The sequence below is a fragment of the Phoca vitulina genome, unplaced genomic scaffold (genome assembly GCF_004348235.1).
Source record: "Phoca vitulina isolate PV1807 unplaced genomic scaffold, GSC_HSeal_1.0 scaffold49, whole genome shotgun sequence".
Lineage (NCBI taxonomy): Eukaryota > Metazoa > Chordata > Mammalia > Carnivora > Phocidae > Phoca > Phoca vitulina.
Genome location: NW_022589752.1, coordinates 4,452,237 through 4,473,132, shown reverse-complemented (window position 1 = coordinate 4,473,132; position 20,896 = coordinate 4,452,237). Strand labels below are relative to the sequence as shown.

The window sequence follows — 20,896 nt, the reverse complement described above, 5'->3', positions numbered from 1 at the left end:
GAGTTATCTTTATTGAAAAACAGTTTATTAATACGTTCCAACTGTAGAAGACACATGTATTTTGGCGTATTTTTAAGGTATCAGTTAGGTTGTTATTTTTTTCACAGGTAAACTAAAATGGCTTGCATCTGTATTTGTAATTACCTTTTATGTTTATTCAGCTTTTGCGTCACTGCATTTTTTTCCTTGTTTTATTTTTGTAGCTTTTTGATTTGGTGTACAGAGAAGAGACTCTGCTTAATGTCATAAAGAGTGTCACACGGAATGGCCGCTCCATTATTCTAACTGCAGTTCTGGCTCTCATCCTTGTCTACCTGTTTTCCATTATTGGGTTCCTTTTTCTGAAGGATGACTTCACAATGGAGGTGGATAGGCTGAAAAACAGAACTCCTATTACAGGTATTGCTACTACCACTACATGAGCTTTCTCTGATGGCAGATACAACTTGTACACAGCTTAAGAGAATTACAGATAAACACTAATGGAGGAAATGCTTTCTTTCATTCCTTTGAAAACATGTTCTTATTCACTGAGAGCTCATGAATGTGAAATACTCTTCAGCTGTCAATGGGTATAGGAACATCCTGATATAAGAAACATCATCTGGGCTCTGTCTCAATAAGGATTTTCAACAATGTTGATTGTATTCCAGTCAACAACTTCAGTGTAGGATAATGGCTTTGGGATTCTCTTCTTCTTTTCCCTGTCTCCCCCAAGAACAACATCTAGCATCGTTCACAACCATTATTCCATATATGTTTGCTCACAGTACATCATACTTACCATACTTTAAGAATTGAAAATGGTAAATGTTTTGATTTAGAAACCATCAGGTAGTAAGAAATCGGATATAGCAAAAATGCTCAGAATACTGTCATTAAGGAGCTCAATTCATCAGTATGTGTTGTCACAATGTATGATATTTATTTCTGTTGTCTCACTGGTTAGGAATCACCCATTTACACTTCCTGTGATTCTTGTGGTGTGAGGGTTTAATCTTTCCATCTTACTTTGAATTTTTATTTATCATCCTTTCTAATGGTTTCTTCTTCCCCCATGCCTACCTTTTGTCATTCGGGTTAAATTTCTTCATTACTCTTTTTCCAAAGCAGGATACAAATCATAGTTCTGCACTTTGCTGTTTGTTTCTCTGGATGATTCTGTAGCCTATGAGTTGTAGAGAATAGAAACCACAAAATTACTTTCCCCTCAAGCCATTACATTTAAAGGTATGATTTAATTAGTGGTGATTTATAAACAGTAGTCTTTCTTGCCTTTAACAAACATTTCTTGATTATTAAATTGATGACATATAGTAGTATCTTTCTTAGGATATGGGGTAATTAAATGGCATTTAGATCTATCATTAAGTCTAAGTGATCAAAGCACAGAATAGAAATGTCATCTACGTAGATTCAGTTGTTAAACTTGAGACTGAATTTCATACCTAGGTATTAGTCTTTATTCAGAGGAATGTGAAATATTTTGTTACTGCCTTTCCTGTTCTCCCTTAAATGTTACTTTTTCCGGAGTTTTACAGGTGTAAATATTTGGAGGAAAAGCTCCTATCCATAAATAGCTCCCCCACAAACTCAACTTTCACAAATTATCTGTGAATCATAAACTATCTGTTCTCAAAAATCTTCAAGTTTTAATTATTTATTATTTACTAGCATGATCACATTGAGTTATTCAATACAGGGTGAGTCTGAAGCTGAAGCGTCATGATTCCTGAATCCAAATGTGTACAATAGTTATTGTTTTATGAATCTAGTAGTACTTTTGTGTTATTTAAAAAGGAAGTTAGTGTCATTATGAATATATTTTCCTTAGAAATACAAAAATATCTTCTCTCTTTTTTCTTACAAAATAGGCAACATTAGACCTAGAATGTCAAGATCTTTATTAAATATATGCATATTTATATAAAAAACTGCTAAATAAGAGAAAGCATTCGTAAATACTATTAAAATCTAGTATACGAGAACAGCTAACAAAGTTAAACTCTTGGATTCTTCATAGATTGAGAATTTTTGTTGCATCGGCTGAGAATGAATGTGATATCGTGCCCTGGGAAAAGCACCCTTACTTTCATAATATTTTTAATTTAATTTGTAATGCCATCTAGTATGTCTATTGATAAATAGCATAAAGTTTATTTTTTCAAGTATTGAACGCTATTGACTCCCAAAGTGGAGTGAAATTATCGCGGATAACGTGCTTAGGTAGCAAGTGACGTCTAGGGAGTGCAGAAGGACGCAGTTGCTCAGGGAGTAGGAAGTAGTCATCAGGAAGCCAAGGGATGGGAGCCCAGAGGGGAGGCTGAGCGTTCTAGAGGTAAATCGCAGAACATCACAGGTGCCTATGAGAGTGGAGGATGGATAATTTGCAAATGGCATCGGGAATTGAGGAAAATGTAGATCCTACCTCTGGGACCAGTGGAACCGGGCTTGATAGAGGAAGCAGCCGCCGCTTGACCATGTTGAAGGGAGTCGTGTCTTAGAAAAGCCCAGGGAGTTGGAGGGCAGGTTCCGTTGACAAGCGGAGGTCACAGTGTCTCTCACATGTGTCCCTTCTTCCCCATTCTCAGTGCCACCCTCCAGTTTCCCATCCTCGTTTCCGCTCTCCCAGAGGACTGCGGGAACATCCCATGTGGCTTCCCCACCTTCAGCCTGTTCTGCCTGCCCGATTCATTCATTCTAACCACTGCTCTGATTGGGTCTCTCATTGATTCAAGAACTTTGCTGGGATCTGCCCTGACTGTGAGATGCTTGGTTTAAAACATCTGGCTGGGAGCTCAGGTCACTCTGCTCCCATGTCTGTGCCTTTGCTAGCCTCTGTGCCTTTTGTCAGACAAAGTGCACCTGGGATTACCACCTTCTTCCCCTCCCCCGCCAACGCAGCTCATCTTTCTGTGTGTAAATTCCATGTCTCCTTTAGGTTGATCCTTCTCCAAAAAGCCTTGTATTGTTTTCTTTCTAAAATTCACTTCTCTGTCCTAATGCACTATATTACATTAACTGTGCTCAATTCCTCCCCTCAAGTATCATCCCGTCTCTGCCCCTTGGTATTCCCTATTTGTTAGTCTGCAAGGCCTCCACTCCATGCCCTCAGAGCCTCTCATGAAGTCAGGAAATATGAAGTAAGGGAATGGCCACCAGGACACACTCAGAAACCCCATCTCTCTCTCTCTCTCTCTTTCCCTCACCACCAGAAACCCACTCCAACACCAAATGATGTAACCACTCTTTCCCCCAAGTTTGGCCCAGTGAGGGGGCAAGGAGTGATGGAGGCAAATGTGTGGCCTCCCTTCCCTGAGTGGACTCGGTCTTTCTCAGCTCCAGTGCTGGTGCTGCAGACAGCCCGGTCCTGGTTGCCTGGTCCTTCGCCCGATCACGCGTCCTGACTCTAGGTCCCTTTTGCCACGTCTGCCTTCATCTCATCAAAGAATCAGGGTAACCTTGGTGTGGTTACTTGCACTTGAATATTTCTTCAACCCTTTGTATATAAAAATGAACTTGCTCCTGTCCCCCGTCTTACGGACTTTCCTTGATGACTCTGTTTGAAATGTTGGTTTGAGAGGTACGAACGTCTTTACTTTCTATTTGTTACTAACAACCACAACAAAATGTTTTAAGTTCTTCTCACCCAGACAGGAAAGTTACTATCTTCTGGTCCATTCTGGCCAGGGAAATAGGTGGTGCACTAGCAAGCAGGTGGATCTTTGGGAACTAAGGAAGAAAAGAAAGATCCTGAGTAGGATCTGGCAGAAGATTCTTGCATTTTAAACCCTGTTCCCCGGAGCCCCCTACTTCACTGTTAGAACTGCCATGACCTACAAGTCTCCACCTGCTGTAGGGACTGACCAGTGGCTTGGAGCTCGGGAAACACCAACTGCTTTGGGGAGGTGTGTTCCTGGCATCCCGGGTCTGAACTCTGAATGCACTTGGCCATCCAAGCACTATTACACGTGGTGGTTAAGGTCTACATTATTATTAATACAGGTATAAAAGGCCTCTAGTGGATTGGCTTGTGAACCTATTCTCTAGTTATAAAATTGCTTCCATATAAAAAACTGCGTTCAGAGTTCCAAACCAACTTACTAAAAAAGACTGCAGGAGCACAGCTACATTGGAGTAGTAGTGCCTTTTGTTTATATGTCTTTGTAACCGTATGTTCATTTCTTGTCATTTGCAAATTTGTCTCTATACCATATTCTAATTTGTGTGTTCCAGGTAGTAATGAATTTCCTACTATGACTTTAACTTCAACGATGGAAACATGTAAAAAGGACAACTGCTCACCCACAATACCCGCTTCGAATACAGGTCTGTAAAAAGGGCCCCAGAACAGTACAAACTTGATATTTTGCAGTTATGTTTCTTTGGGAAATGTTATTACCGCTAAGGGAGTGGCTCTAAGGATTTCGTGGTGGGTTGAAATAGAATCATGGAGGGTAAAAGAACCCAAAAGTTTCAAACTAGAGAAAGGATTCCCATATCTGTCATTTTGTATCCCCCACCCCATTCTTTATATTATTTCTATTCATGAGAATTAATCAGATTTACCCTGTGGGACGGCTGCTAAAAATACTATTACCGTATTGCAAACCCATGCCACACGGAGACCCTTTTAATTATATGGCCTATCACAAAGTATCAGGAAATGCACAGGCTTAGAACTCAAAAGGCTTGGTATAATCCTGGGCTTCCCACTTTCTAGCTCTCTGTCTTAGATATGTTATGCAAATTTCCTGGACCTTGTTCAAGATGGTTTGCCCAGAGAGGGAGGGAGGGAAGGAGCAGACAGAGAGACAGAGAGAATATGATACTTTCCCTGTTTCCAAAGGAGCAAATGGAACCATGCTCATAAAAAGAATTTTTTAAACTCTAAATTGTTCTCAATGGTTTGGAAACTATGGCATATGTGAAATTTAATGAACTGTAGAAAGAATTAGTGATCTCTTTCCAGCCGCAGCAATGATGTAGGGAGTATATATCTTTAAATATTTCAGGAGTTTTATATATTAGAAAGGAGTGGATTTAGTCTATGTTACATCTAGGAAGGGCACAATTGGACTCGGGGAAGATGAGCGATGGAAGAGTTAATAAGCCCAGTGTAAGGATGGGGTCCCCCACTGCCATCTGGGAGCACATCCGTCTGATCATAATGAAAGGGCCGTCTTGCCCGAGCTTCCTTTTTTCTTGAGATGTTGGATTGTTGCATGAAGAAAAATGGATCGTGCCTTCTACAAACAAAATCTTTCCTGCTTTATGACCTAAAGGGAGAAATATATACATGTGCATTCCATCCCGATGCCCCAGCAGCTCTATGAACTGTGAGCAGCTGCCTCCAAGACTTCTTTCCTCCCTTAAGGCCTGGCTAGCCAGTCAAGGCTTCCAAACAACAAACCAGCTCATTCCTTGCTTGTGGAGCTTTACTGTGCTCTGCAATTTCTAAAATCCTGTTACATGCATCCTCCGCTTTAAACACCTCCAATTTCCTCAGCCTTCCTCACACAGTCTAGCAGTGACTCTTGATGTCACACTCCAGGGCAAGGAACTGAGTGGTGCTATCATATTCTGGATAGTGGAATTTGGAATCACACCATACCCTTGACCCATATTTGGCTGACTTGGCTAAAATGCCATTCTTCACTGGTTCAGCTGTCAAGCCATAAATGCCTATCCTGTACTCATGTAATTGGGAGTTTGGGATTTCAAGCACAAAACGATGCATTTATTTTTATATATTTCTGCCAACCTAGAATCCAAGGCCATCCCAGTTTGTCCCAGGAATAGATGAGGAGCCTTTTGGACTAGATGATCTCTAGGTTTCAAGCCCCTTTCCGTTCTCATGTGCCATGGGGCTCATGGTATCTTTATGGATCCTGATTCTATGAAGCAATATGTTTACTCTCTCTTGTGTCATCCTCAAGCTGATAAGCTATAGAACAGGGATAGGCGAACGACGGCCCATAGGGAAATGTGACTTGCCACCTGTTTTTGTGCAGCCCTCAGGGTAAGACTAGATGTAACCTTTTTAAAAAGTATTTTCTTCAAAGAAAATGATGCAATGGAGACTTTATGTCACCCACAAAGCCTAAAACATTTCCCATCTGGCTCTTTAGAAAAAAAAAAATTGCCAACCTCTGCTGTGGAAGATTTTCATTAAAGGTGCTAGAAATGTTGCATGGGACAGTGCTAAGGACAAATTCTTGAGCATGCTACTAGAAATATGCTTTCAGACCGACATAGTCATGTTCTATGCAATTCTTCAGCCACATAGAACTCTGTCTTAAATAAATTATCAGTTAACCCATGTTTCTCCATCTTAAAAAAAAAAAATCATGAGACTCCTCAGAGCCTCCTTGCCAAAGCCCAGAAACACGATGTCTGTCACATCCCCAGTTTGAGGTTAGTGTGAACCATACTGGCTCCTCTTGATCCCACCTTCTTCCCACACTATCCTTTTAATGATCCATTTGGGTGTGTTATCTTGGGGACCAGCATCAAGCTCATTTGTCAGCGGCTTGCAGAATCTGTTACAATCTCAAATTCAGGTCTACAAATGCTCCTCTCCTCTTATTATTCATATTTTAAAAAAATATCACAGCAAAAACTTGGGTATAGTTTAAGTAGCTGGGTAAAATTAAATAGCTCTTAGGATCTTTTGGCTGTCTTGAACTTCAATTTTTTGTCTCCAGTACTTGTTACTTTCTTTTCAATTGGACACACTTTCTCCTTAACAGAGTGTGAAAAATAATAGGTTAAAAAATGTACTTTCTCATTAGCACAAATATTCTAACAACATGGTCCCAAGGATATTGTAACTGTATTCCTGCCTTGCTCTCCTATCTCTGAATATTACCTTAAAATTATTTCCTTTGTTTTAAAGCAAATCTACTTTAACTATAGTTTGATTTTGAGAAAGGAATATTACTTTGCCAGTGAACCAACAACAAAGCCAGTGTTCCTCCTGCCAGAGACTGTAAAGATGGCTGGCCCAGGGGCCCGCACAGCAGATGCACTAGTGATGCTCATCCACAGCGTGGGAGCCGGAAGCTCCTAAGACGCAGTGAGGTCACTGCTAGAGCCTCCTCTCCTGGAGTGAGATCTTCCCAGCTATACATGGTGTGTGCATAGCCCAGGATGTGGCTGCCCAGCTCTGTGCAATCATGGAAATCTTAGGCTTGATAATCAGCCAGACATTCTATTGTAATTGTTTTATGTGCTATTACTAATTATGACAGTTTGATCTTAACATTTAAAAAAATGAAGTGAATATTTTTGTAAAACAGGAAATTCATTAAGTCAACTCAGCACAAATCCTTGATGATGATGATGAGGGTGATGGTGATGATATTGTCATAAAACCTTTATTCATTCATCCATTCCTCCAGCAAAATCTGTTCAGCCTGATCTATTGGCCAGCCCCCATGCTGGTTGTTCAGGACATAGTATTGAGTAGACAAACATGATCCTAGCCCTGATGGAACTTTATAGAATAGTAAGGGAGGGGGAGGCATAAAAAGTTATAAAATATGGTGAGTACTACCAGCAGTGCCATGATCGATAATCACAAGAGAGCTTGGCTGTAGGTAGAGCAAACAGAAAGGCCCTTCTGAGGAGGGATTATTTAAACTGAGACTTGGAGCACGAGAAGGAGTCAGTCACACCATTCCAGGCACAGGGAGCAGCATGGGCGAGGGCCCTGAGGCATGTCAAGGATAGATAGATACTACTAATTATCCTCACATTATGGGTAAAAACACCGAAGGACACAAACTTTAAGTAAGATCACATAGCTAGTAGACTATTTTAGATCTCTGATGCCAAGGTCTGTCCTCTAGTCTTCTAAGTCTTATTGTCCTCTAGTTAAAGGATTAATCTCTGTACATTTTTTTCTTCCCTAACCAAAAATTAGATTGTTAAAATTCTGCCTATCATATTGTCTTTCAACTAGAATGCTTGGATAACTTTTCTTTATGCATGCTATCTTCTAAAGGCAATACTTTGACATAAATATTCTCAATTATGTATTTCTCAACAGGAATTGATCCCTCCCACCCCCCACGCCCCCCGCCCCATTCTCCCATCTCAAGACATTTGATCAATTGATGCCTGGAGATATTTTTGGTTGTCACAACTCCAGGAGGAATGCTTCTGGCATCTAGTGACTAGAGGCCAGGGGTGCTGCTAAGCACCCTCCAAAGCACAAGACAGCCCCCCTCAACAAAGAACTCTCCAGCCCAAAATGTCAGTGGTGTTGAGGTTGAGAAACTCTGTTCCATCACGAGGACTGTTTGGAGACTGGTTTATAACTCTGAATACAAACTCATAAAAGGCTTCTCATAAAATCCTCTACAACCTATTTCTCACCTAATATATTACATAAGAAACAGAACTTCCCTTTTCTCTATGGGCAGATGGGGACAATATTCGCAGGCTTATTACCCCTGGAGCAACGTCTCCATGATTTTAGGCTCCGCCTGAGCTGGGCGTAGGGAGAGGCAGGTACGATTTTGCAGGAAAGCTCCCAGAGGAGGAAGAAGAGGATAATGGAGGAATGTCGATGCTGGAGGTGTGGCAGGGACACTGTTGGGGGCCAGAGCTTTGGCAGTGGCTCCACACCACCTGGGGTCATTCCTAAATCAGTGTTTGAAACCACAAGAATGCCTGTTATTAATGTACCTACTCTTTCCTCTGTGCCCTTTTTTTGCGTTTGATACAGTAAGTGATAAAATTCATCTGACTGAAAATTCCACAGATTTGATCTTCTAGCCCTTGCCCCCTTTAAACCTCGGCCACACATATTTAATCGCAAAGGTAGAGGAAAAGCTTGCCCCTGGTGTTTGTTGTGCAGCATGGAATGCTTAGATTTAAAAATAACTTTTCCATGTCTAAGACCAGAATTAAATTTTAATTTGCAAACCCTAGTGTGCATTTGTGATGGCCTTGGTTTGTTACCTTGTGGACAGCGGGTCCGCATTACAAAGGCCCAGACCCATACACAGGAGCAGAATAACAAGCCTCGTAGTGACTGGGGAGCCCAGCGCCTGGTCCCCCAGGAAGCTCCAGCGGACGCAGGTAGGGTCATTGTCCCAGCAGCCGCACATTCACATGGTAACGGGCAACCAACTGTGGCCGGAGAAAAAAAAATAAAAAGGACTTTTATTTCATTTGCTGCAGACCTACCTGACTTCTTAGACAAATATAATCACTTACCAAAGAAGAACCAAAAAAAAAAAAAATTTAAAAACCGTCTTTCTAGAAAAGTGAGGCCTTTTTTAGGCAATTTACAAAATATCGTTACAATTATTTTCTAAGTAAGGGTCATTTGAATGTACAGAAAAGGGAGGAAGTTCACAGATGTCACACATGTATGAGCCATTCAGATTTAATACGTTTTGGTATTTTACTTTAATAAAAAAGCCTGATGAATAGCTGAAACTGATCAGCCTTGGTGCCACTCTGTGTTTTGGCTTCCCACGGGGTGCCCCGCATCTTAAATTTCTCTTTCTAGTTAACATTTTTAAAAAAGAATTTCCGTAATGAATCGATTAGAATTAAAGTTTAAAACAAACAAGAGGTTTTCAGTTGCACTTGGACTTTCAGCTATATCTCAGTGGCAATCGGTTGTTTCTAAGAAATCATAAAAAAAAATGGGTACTTTAATTATTAAAGCAGAAAAATAGCATTATTAAATACTCTTATTCAAGCATGTCCAATATTCAAAAAAACATAGGCCAACACCTCAGATCAGAGCCAAGAGAATATATTTTTTTTCCTTTCTTTGTATAGAACACTTTAATTTCTGTTATGAATTAAGAAAAGATACTTTATTTTACTAATGCTCAATTGAAAATGAAGATCATTTCGTCTCATCTTGTTCAAGTATAAAGTTGGTTATGTTAAAACTATAACTTTGCATAAGATTTTATAGCCATCTATCGGTAATAATGATAATTATGACACCTAGATTTGTTACCCCCTATGTGCCAAGTGACGTTCTAAGTTCCTTACATGTATATATATATTTAGTTTTTTTAAATGTGTCCACATTACACATCTATTTCCACTAATTCTTTCCTTTCGCCTGTACGCAAGCATGCACTCTCACTTCTTTTTTTTTAAAGATTTATTTAGAGGGAGAGAGAATCTCAAGCAGATTCTCCGCTGAGGGCGGAGCCTGCCGGCAGGGCTCAGATCTCACAACCCTGAGATCATGACCTGAGCAGAAACCAAGAGTCTTCCGCTCAAACCAACTGAGCCACCCAGACACCCCTCTCTCACTCCTTTTATAACCACCTGATTTCATCATTACTCCCTTGCCATTGTTAGCTAGCCCATTGTTCGTTCTTGTACCTGGAACTGCCTTGCTGCCTCAGCTTGAACCTTCCTCTGCACTCTTGTTACCTGCCCACACGAATCCATCTCCTTTTCAGGACCAGGGTTTCCGATAAAACAACTGGCCTGCACTTTCTCCTTCGATTTCTGCATCAACCATCTTCTGTTTCACTATTTGCTGTCTTCCTGTCGTCTCCTGATGACCTGAATGTTCAATCCAGAGACCTTTTCTTGCTTCTCATTGCTTTTGACTCTTCCCATAATTTTTACATTTTTTGGTATCTCCTCTATCTTTACATTATTTTCTTCCTGAATTTTGGATCACAGTACTCTCCCAGCTCTCTTGTGCTCTCTAGCTTTGAAAAATGCCTTCTCATCTTCTCATCCTACAATCATCTGAAATTCTTGCCTTGCCTTCATCATAACACCTTGCACTCAGCTCCTCCTTCTCAGTTGTCCATTTCTGTGGCCTAATGGGACCGCCCATTCCCAAGTCAGCTCTGGCCGGAAGCTCCAGCGGGATGTGTAACCCTGCCTTCCCCCTCGGGCCTAGGGTTGTGCCAGCCCCTGTTCATCCATCCTTTCCATTCTCATGGCCATGACTCCTGGTTGAGGCTTGTCACACATTTTGCCTCTTAAGCAGTCTTTCTATCTCCGGTCATTCTCTCCTCTTCAATTCGCCTACTGTATCACCACTAGATCACTTGTCAGAAATCACTGCTTTGAATATTTCCCCCTTACCCCCAACTCGAGATTTTCATGATGCTCCATTGCCTGCCAAATAAACCCCAAACTCGCAGAGAGCTCCCAGTTTATCTCCCCAGCTTTATCTTCCATTCCTCTACATGCTGGCTTATTTGATGTTCATCATATAAGAAGGAGTTTCCTACCTCCTGCGCTCTCTGGCCATACCATGGGAATGCCTCTCTGCTACTGTTTTAATCCCTTGACTATTTGAGGCAAACTCAGAGTCTACATTAATTAGAGGGACTCCCCACTCATTATCCCTAGTATTAAATGTTCTCTATTCTGATCTCTTTGCACCACTTCTGTGGCTGTAATCACATGTTAACTTGTCTTGTTATTTAAGTAAATGTTTTATCTCATACTATTTCATTAGCTAGATGATAAACCACCTTGCCCCTGTTTAAAGTTCTCCAGCGGCTCCCCTGGGCTTTCAGGATAAAGTTTAAACTCTTTAGCTAGGCGTATGAGTCTCTCCATAGTGAACAGGTCCCTTCCTGTTTCTCTTCTCACACTTGTCTGCATGCACCAAAGGCCCAGTCATTCCAGTGCACCTGTAGTTCCTCAAACGCTCATCCTCTTTTCTCTGCCTAGAATGTCTTACTTTGCTGATATTACTGGCCAGGCATGTGTCTCTTTGAATATTCAACTCAGGTGCCACCTTCTTCAAGATGCTATCCCTGATGCCCCCTGCCCCCGTGAGATGCACGCTATCCTGTCTGCACAGTATCCTGGGATAGGACATTGCCTTTGTTCATCTGCTGACCCACCTTTCCTAGGAAACCATAAATCTCCTAGGGGCTGCCACACTTTCCTCTTTCCACCTGTCTACCTAGCACCTGGCCCAGGGTCTGTGGAGACAGTGAACTGAGGCAGGTTTGGCATGGGGAAGGCCTGCTGGTTATGTAGGTAGGTCTCCACAAGGTGGCATTTACTTAGGTGAATCTACTATGACTCAGGGCCTGGCTTTTAGCCTGCAGGCAAGGGAACTTGGCTTAACGTATTGTGAGTAAATCCATCTCACAAAGATAGAGCCTTATTAACCAAACTCATGGAGGCTCCTGTAGAAAACTAGCACGCCGACGCACCAATTCCTACGGAGTGGGTTGACGGGACTGTGGCTGTCATTGACCTGGCCTGGGCACTCTCCCCCTGCGTACATGCTATACAGAAAGTCAATACTCTCATTTGATGTATTTGCAGCCAATCTATTTTATTTCACAATGGCTAATCACGTGAATTGTGTGTGGATTTTACTAGCTCACCTGTTAACGAATGAACAGCCTCATTTTTAAATTCTTAGGAAGAGATGGGAGCACTTTCGTGTGGCTTCTATGGACTGACTAACCTGGCACTTTGTTAAGTCTTCAGTATACATTTATGTCACATGACCAGGTAGTTGCTGATTGACTATATGAATGCAGATCCTGCCACTAAATATAAGATTGCTTTGACTGAACATCTAACCATGGCAAAGTAGCATATAGACATATTGCATATGACCTCATTACTGGAAAACCACATCTCTCTATAAAAATTCCTTTAATTCCCTTACCCATTTTTAACTAGTTTTCTTCACGTTCTTCCTGGCCATCACGTTAGAACCCACCTTCAGGTGTCGGGGGCCTAACTAGCATGTTGCAGACAGAGCTTTCTCTGCCTGCCTTATCTCTTCCCCACAAGCCTCACCTCTTCCCCATTTCTCCTTCCTCCAAAGGCAGCTTATTTCTTCTACTTTCTAAATCAGAATGTGCCTTGAGGCTCACCTCGAAGGTAAGTGGTCCGGCACAGACCTGGCTGTTAGCTTTGATGCTGCAACATCATGCCTACCCATCTCTGACTTCCGCCCTCCTCTTGAGGTATATATTTATGTTTTAAAAAGAAACCGCTCTGAGTAAAGGGAAAATATCAGGATCTTCCCATCCATGTGAAGTTAAAATAAAGTCAGTTCACAAGAGGAAAATCAGCCTTTTTGTAACAAAGTACCAAACAGGCTGTTGGTCATGGATCATGTAGACAAAATTAGACTGTTTCTTTTTCTTTTTTCCCCTTTGGTTGTTTTTACATTTGTGCCTGTGGCTACACAATTCCAAAATTCGACACCACTATGGTTCTTTAGCCTTGTAACAAGAAAAACACATTTCTGCTCACTTATCAATTTTAGGAAATCCTGATTCTTTTTTTTTTTTAAGATTTTATTTATTTATTTATTTTAGAGAGAGAAAGTGTGTGCAAAGTGGGGGAGGAGCGGGGGGGGGGAGGGGGGGGAAGCATCTCAAGCAGACTCCACACTGAATGCAGAGTCTGACATGGGGCTCGATCTCATGACCCTGAGATTGCGACCTGAGCCGAAACCAAGAGTTGGACGCTTAACCGACTGAGCCACCCAGGCGCCCCAGAAATCCTGATTCTAACACAGTATGAACTTTTCACTATTTTAAATGACTGGGAAATTATTACCAAGTTTACCTTTAAACCAAATTAAGACCAGGAATTTTTTTTGTCACATTTTATCTTTTCTGTCTCCTTGTTTCTCCCTAAATATTTTCACGTAAGTACATTCACATAAAATAAATTGTTCACATAAATATATTGTGCTTCTTGTCCATAGCTCAATGCTCATCATTAAAAGAGCTTAGATGCTTAACTAAATTAATGAAAGAATATCTGCCCTAATTCTTAAGCACCTACCATGTGTATTCTAATCCCTGTGCAGTGTTTTACATATCCCAAATATAATCTTCTGAAGGGGTTCATCCTTAATCAGACATCCCCATTTTACAGATGAGGATAGTGAGGTCAAGTGACTGCCCAAGTCTCAGTACTGGGACAGAGTAGAATTTAGAGCCACGCGCACCTGGCTTCCTTGTGCACGCTCTTTTTCCTGCAATATCTTTGCTTACTGGGTGAGTGGACTGTCTTCCTGAGGTCTTACCACAACCTCCCCACACTACAACAGTGCACCAGGCAGATGAGCTTTCCTTATGTTGTCCTTTCCATTCTGCCATTTGTCACTCTTGGAAGAAAACAAATATTTCAGAATACTATTGTGTGGCCTTCTCAGCCTGTATCAGTCATGGGCTACTACAAGTCAAATACGTGCTATTTGCTTCAAAAAATTGTTTCATGGCACAGTTGTGAAGGAATGGCTATTTGGAAGTAGACAGGAGCATATTTAAAACATGAGTTTGCTGCCTGGTTTAACTTGTGTGTTTTTATAGCTGATGAAGAGTATGAGGATGGAATTGAAAGGACATGTGATACTCTCCTTATGTGCATTGTCACCGTCCTGAACCAGGGCCTCCGGAATGGCGGTGGTGTGGGAGACGTTCTCAGAAGGCCATCGAAAGATGTAAGCTGGAGAATAAAATATTTTTTTAAGAAGAACATAAGCATTTTTAAAAATTTTCTTAACAGCATCTACAACACAATTTTTGTCTTCAAGATGCTATATTGTGTCGTTTGCTTTAAACGTATGTATAATGGTGGCCATTAAAACCAATTAATTGTATATTAGAACTACACAGAAATAGCTAACGTCCTAAAAAAATCTATGTCTGTTAGTAGGGTTATGAAAAGTTTCCAAGTTTGAACTGTGTATTATATTACAACCATGAGATCATGACTACAAACTTGGTAGAGGAGTTAATGGTTGCATAAATAACAGAAACTAGGCTGCCTCTTGTCCATCAGGCTTCTCAGGCATGAAGATTTACTCTTTGCCTCTGACTAGTAATAGCGGCCATTATTTATCCATGATGAATATAAAATTTGAACAAATTCTAAAATGATTTCATATATTAAAATGGCAAGGCTAAAAAATTTCTCATTAGCTGCAAAAGCTCGAGCGCCAGGCTGAAAGCTTGAGAAATCTGAGTTCTGCAATAAGCCAGCTGTGGCGTATTGTCAGTTCATCTGATGGTTCCTCATCTATGAAATGGCTGGATTGTAGCATCTCTAATGTGTGTTTTAATACTGCCCATCAGGTAGAAGTAAGCTGGAGCTGTCTGTACTTGACCCTATAAGGCCAAGAACAAAATCTACTCTAGAAATTGATTAGGCATTAGGTCCTTCTCAGCTCCCTAATTGCTGACCTTGGGAATTGCTACTTGTCTACCTTTCGTGCAGCTTCTGGGATGGGATCCCAATGTGCCAAAATGCATTTAGCAGAATGATACAGTACAGTGGTTTTTAATAAAAGGTACGTTCCCCATTGATGGGAGGGCATAAGTCCTGGAGAATGGAAGGGGCTCTGGGAACAGATGTGAGGTTTATCTCACAACACTTAAAGGAAAGAAAATGAAGACAGAAAGTGGGTCTTATTTTTTCCAACTTGGAGCACTGTTTATATTCATTCAGCAAACCTTTATTAAATATATTCTCTATGCTAGACTGTATGTCAAATCAACGTACCTTGAAAATATGTATACATATACATTTTTTTTTAATTTTTATTTCAGGAGCCCTTGTTTGCTGCCCGAGTGGTGTATGACCTTCTTTTTTATTTCATTGTCATCATTATTGTCCTTAACTTGATTTTTGGTGTTATCATTGATACTTTTGCTGATCTCAGAAGTGAAAAACAGAAAAAAGAAGAAATTCTAAAGACAACTTGCTTCATCTGTGGTAAGTGTTCTCAGGATACTAAAATAATAGGTGAAGAAACTATCCAGGAGGAAGGAGGGGCTAGAGTGATTTTTATTTGTCATGCTTTGGGAAAAATAATTTTAATTTGTGGTTTGTTTTTTTTTTAAGAATTTATTTATTTGCAAGCGAGAGAATGAGAGCCAGAGAGCATGAGAGGGAGGAGGGTCAGAGGGAGAAGCAGACTCCCCGCTGAGCAGGGAGCCCGGTGCGGGACTCGATCCCGGGACTCCAGGATCATGACCTGAGCCAAAGGCAGTCGCTTAACCAACTGAGCCACCCAGGCACCCTGGGAAAAATAATTTTAAAATGAAAGCTGGACAAAAATTATGTAACCGAGCATTAGACTAGGGTTCTCTGCTTCCAGAAATAGATAGAAGAATTATATCCGAAAGCTATCTTGTCATTATTTCTGCAATTTGTATGACTCTCTGTAGAATGTGTTGCAAAATTTCAAAAGGTTACACCAACTGGCAAACAGATTTTTAATCACAATAACATATTGATTAAATGACAGAATGATTTTTATTTTATTTTGTTGGATTATGAATCCACAGATGATTTCTCTAGCAGCTTGAACTTCTATTCACTGACTGTACTTCTGTCAGTTTTTCATCTCTCTCTCTCTCTCACACACACACACACACCACACTCTCTTCCCCTTTGCCCATTGTTAGCTCTCAGACTGACCCAACTCTCTCCTTGCCCTCATCATTCCCTTTTGCTCTACCCTCTTCTCAATGTATTTCAGCCCTTTGGTAGTCTCTGTAGCTGACCTAGCATCCTAGAGTTCTTCCTTCTCTTTGAATATTCACTAAGTCCAGGTTATCCTCACCATCTATTTCACCATGTTGAGCTGAAGAATCTTTTGGTTAAAGTCACATAACAAGCATAAGGGCTTCACTACAACATTATTCTATATAACTCAAATTGAGCCCTCAATAAATCCCATTCCCTCCTTGATTCACCTTTTGTCAATTGTCTCATTCTCCTCAATGGGTCTCCCAAACCTTTCCAGCATTCCTTCAACGCTCAGAGGTGTACCAAGTACTAACCTGTAACAATGAACTGTATTCCAAGGAAACAAACATGAGTTGGACATGCCCTTCTTCAGGGTGTTTACAATCTAGTATGGAATACAAACACAATAAGTATCACTGCTATCTAGTGTGTTAAGAGACATGATAGAGAAGTTCACAGGCTGTTATACCCCTTCAGGTTGTGGTGGGGGCAAGCAAGAAAGAGTCAAGAAAGGCTTTTAGAAGAGATGATCACTGAACTGATGGTAAAAGATAGAAGGTAGCTAGTCATATTAAAGTGAGTAGAAGCAGGGCACCTGGGTGGCTCAGTAGGTTAAGCATCTGCCTTCGACTCAGGTCATGATCCCGGGGTCCTGGGATCAAGCCCCACTTCGCGTCAGTGGGGAATCTGCTTCTCCCCTCTATCCTTCCCCCTACTCGTGCTCTCTCTCTCTCACATAAATAAATAAAATCTTTAAAAAAATTAAGTGGGTAGAAGCAGAGTGACCAGCATAAGAACAGGCATGAAGGGAAGAACAGCACAATGGGAGTCTTCAGTTACTATAAGGAGCTCAGTGTTGCTGGAGCGTGAATTTCAGTGCAGTCTATGCCCCAAGAAGAGGTTCACCAGAACATGGCCTTTTATGTTAAAAGACTTGGACTTTGTCCTGTAGACTTATAGAGGATGCTGAACCATTAAAGAATTTAAGTAGAAGAGTACAGGGTCTAATTTTTGTTTCAGAGCAATGGGGCAGCTACAGAAGTTGTTTTTCAGGGGACATAGTCCAAGTGAAAGGTAACAAAACTTTGATGCAGGAAAGTTAAGGTGCAGTACTAAGGGTAGAGGACAGGGTCATGGAATACTTAGAGAGAGACTTTTAAAATCTCAGTGGTTAGGAATGAATATGAAAGATAGTTGGGTGTGTGGGTGGGTGGTAGTACCAACTGTTGAGTTTGAGAAGAAAAGAAGAAAAGATTTGGAGAGGAATATGCTGAGTTTGGCTTCGGAAATACTGAAATTGCAGTGTGTACTCAACACCTCAGTGGGCCACACCCAGCACAGAGGTCAGCATGGGTCTGAGCCTCAGAGAATGAGTCTGCACTAGAGACAGTTATTGGGGAATCCTCCGTCTGTGTGTGGTAGCCAAAGCCAGAGCATGGGGAAGACTTCAGAGGGGGAAGAGAAGAAAATGGGGTTTAAAGTGGGAAATATCAGCACTGAAGAGTTGAGAGAAACAGGGTCAATGCGCGCACACACACATAGATCTTTCCAGTCAGAATGGTGTGAGGAGAACCAAGAATTTGTGTCATATGGATATGAGGGGAGGACACAGCCTTGGAAAGAAAGTGATTGATTATCAACTATTTCAAAGCAGAGAAGGCCAGTAACATATTATGCCAAATAGAGCCTTTGGATTTCTCATTCAGGTGATTCAGAATAAAGATGGAGTACTTTCCATGAGGATAAGTTACACAATGCTGGGGGAGATTTACCAGAAGGAAATGAGGCAGAAAGAAGAGTCTTTCTTTATATATCTAGGCTAGATGGAGGGAAGCAAGATTGGGATGGGGCCAAGGAAGATATCGTACAATCATTCAGGGGTTTGGGGAAGAGAGGCATTGTATGGAAGAGTGAGTTCTGTGGAGGAAAAGACATGCTGCCCTTGAAAATCTTTGTGTGTGTCTCATGGTCTTGCTTTTACAGTGCTTCCTCTAAGTCCTTCCCTTCACAATCATAATAACTATTATGTCAGCATGCAACCTTGGAAGAAAGGGTTCTTTGGAAGAATGTATCAGTTAGATGTGAGCCTCATTTGAGGCCATGATCCTTCCCCCCACATTCTAACAAGAAAGATGAAGAGCAAAGCAAGCCCATCACTTAAGTACCATTCCTGCTCCTCGAGGCTTTCCCTTTGCTGTCAAAATTCTCTTTGGCTTTCACAGTTACTTAAAAAAACCTATAACTTATAAATTCCTTAAAACATCACAATAACCCTCATCACCAGATTGAATGTTTTTCTCAACTCTCCCCATTAGGTTCCTGCTGACCTTTTCTTCTGCCTTGGATTGCTCATTTTCTCGTTCTATCACAAGTCTTCTCCCAACCACTGGATAAATGGTTCGGATTTTATTATTGCCAAATGTGCAACCACAGCTCCAACCTCTTTCCAGGTTTTTGTCCTTTGTTTTCAGTTGTTGACGGACACCTATACAGGCATGACTTTTGGCAGCCACATCTACCATGTCTGAAAACCAGTGCCGCTTGCCTTTCCATCTTCTTCTTCTGATCTAGCAGTTTATCCTGATCTCTATATTGCCATTGATGACATCCCACTGGGCCTTCAGTTTTCTAGGCTGGGAGCTTCTCCATCATTTTTAGCATCTCCTTTTTCCTATTCCAGGTGCACTAGTTACCATGTGCTAATGAATCTGTGTTCCCCATTTCACTCACTTCCTTCCACACATCCCGCAAGCCACACCTTGGGTTTTCAGGCTCACCTTGGCTCACACCCCAAAATGTTCTGCTCAATGCTGCCAGACTAATTTTTCCAGTTTGATTTCATCATTTCCTTACTCGAAAGTCTATCAATAGCATTGCATAGTCTGTAACTCTAAAATTCCAAATTTCCTGGCACATAATGTGCTCCGTAATCAAGCTCCCTTTTTTGCCCACCTTTTCACCCAATGTTCCCCTCTTTATAGATCAACTTCCAGCCCAACTACATTACTCATCTTCAACTTAGAGACTCTCCACGTGTTCTCAGTTACGGTGTTTCCATTTGGAATGTCCAAACACCTAAGCTGTTCAACTCCAACCCTCTCTCTAAGGCCAGCTCTAATGCCATTATTCCATGAAGACTTATCAGATTTCACTAACCAGCAGCAAACATGTCTGCTTCTAAATTGCTCACATCACACTTAGCAGTATGGTACCGTACTTATTTTTTGTTGTCTTATCTCTGTCAGATGCTATACACTGTCACATCGTAGAAAGGGCATGGACTTTATGGTTAAGTAAACACACTGGTTTCATATCCTGGATATGTGATCTTGGCCAAGTTTCCTTTTCACCTTGAACTATTATTCCCTCATCTGGAAAATGGGGAATATAATGCCATCTTTTGCGGTTTTAGTGAGTATAATTGAGATCATGTATATCAAAATTCCTAGCTCAATGCTTAGCTGAGTAAGCCCTCAATGCACATTAATTTCCCTTCTTTAAGATACTTATTTTTTTTATGATTCCTTAGTATGTATTGAGGACCATTCATAAATATTTGCTTAATGAATGACTATTCAATAAATCAGCTTGAATGAATATTATCTCTATTTTATGTGGCTTATGACCTACAAAAGGAAGATAAATTGGGTAAGTACTAGACTGATATATACGGCAGACAAAAAACCTGGATGTACCAATTCCAAGTTATTTTAAATTTTGTCACATTCAGGGTATTGTTTTGGTAGCATACACATTACCACAGAGCTATAGGGTGATAAATCAGGAGGCATAGGAGGAGATATTAGATCAACATCGTCTATTGTACAGAAGCTTCACATTTATTCAAAAATCTGAGAGACCATTTAGGTAATTTAACCTAAGAGTAAATTTTAATAGTATTTTTTACATTAGAACAAATAGTATGCTATAAAGTAAAATAAATTTTTAAAGTAAAACAAATTTAATGTGAACATTTAAAATAAAACAGAATTTTTTTTTTTAAATTGAAAAGTAATCCCAGGCGCTTATAGCTGCTCACCCCTGTGACCTCAGCAGCATAAAGTTTCTCTATTCCCTGCCCTCAAAGGACCTTTAGCAGAAATATGTGAGAAGCATTATCATAATGTATATCTAGATATGCGTGCGTTCCCGGAATTGCTTACCACATATAAGATCTAGTATATCCCATATACGTTAAAAGAACTCAATTACAAGAATGATCTAGACAGTTGGGACATTTGGGGGTTGTACTAGTAGCTATAAAATAGTGGTGATCAATTGATAAACGGTTCCTGTAAGAGTTGGGTGTTAAGTTGTGATCCAAAGAGGGATATCGTATCAAACAACAGAGGAGAGACTCTCCACAGTAGGAGAGAATTGGCTCCAGTAGCACATGTACCACGTGACACCCATAGTA

General features: G+C 40.8%; 1 protein-coding gene across 6 annotated transcripts in view; it reads left to right on the top strand.

Moving 5' to 3' along the window:
• Nucleotides 1-20,896, top strand: part of ITPR2 (inositol 1,4,5-trisphosphate receptor type 2) — a 493,497-nt gene that overhangs the window by 416,412 nt on the left and 56,189 nt on the right. For all 6 annotated transcript variants that reach the window (XM_032432655.1, XM_032432656.1, XM_032432658.1 and 3 more), the window contains 4 exons: nt 204-399; nt 4,237-4,329; nt 14,316-14,446; nt 15,555-15,720. In XM_032432655.1, the coding sequence (XP_032288546.1) occupies nt 204-399; nt 4,237-4,329; nt 14,316-14,446; nt 15,555-15,720 (586 nt within the window). The remainder of the gene's footprint in view (nt 1-203; nt 400-4,236; nt 4,330-14,315; nt 14,447-15,554; nt 15,721-20,896) is intronic.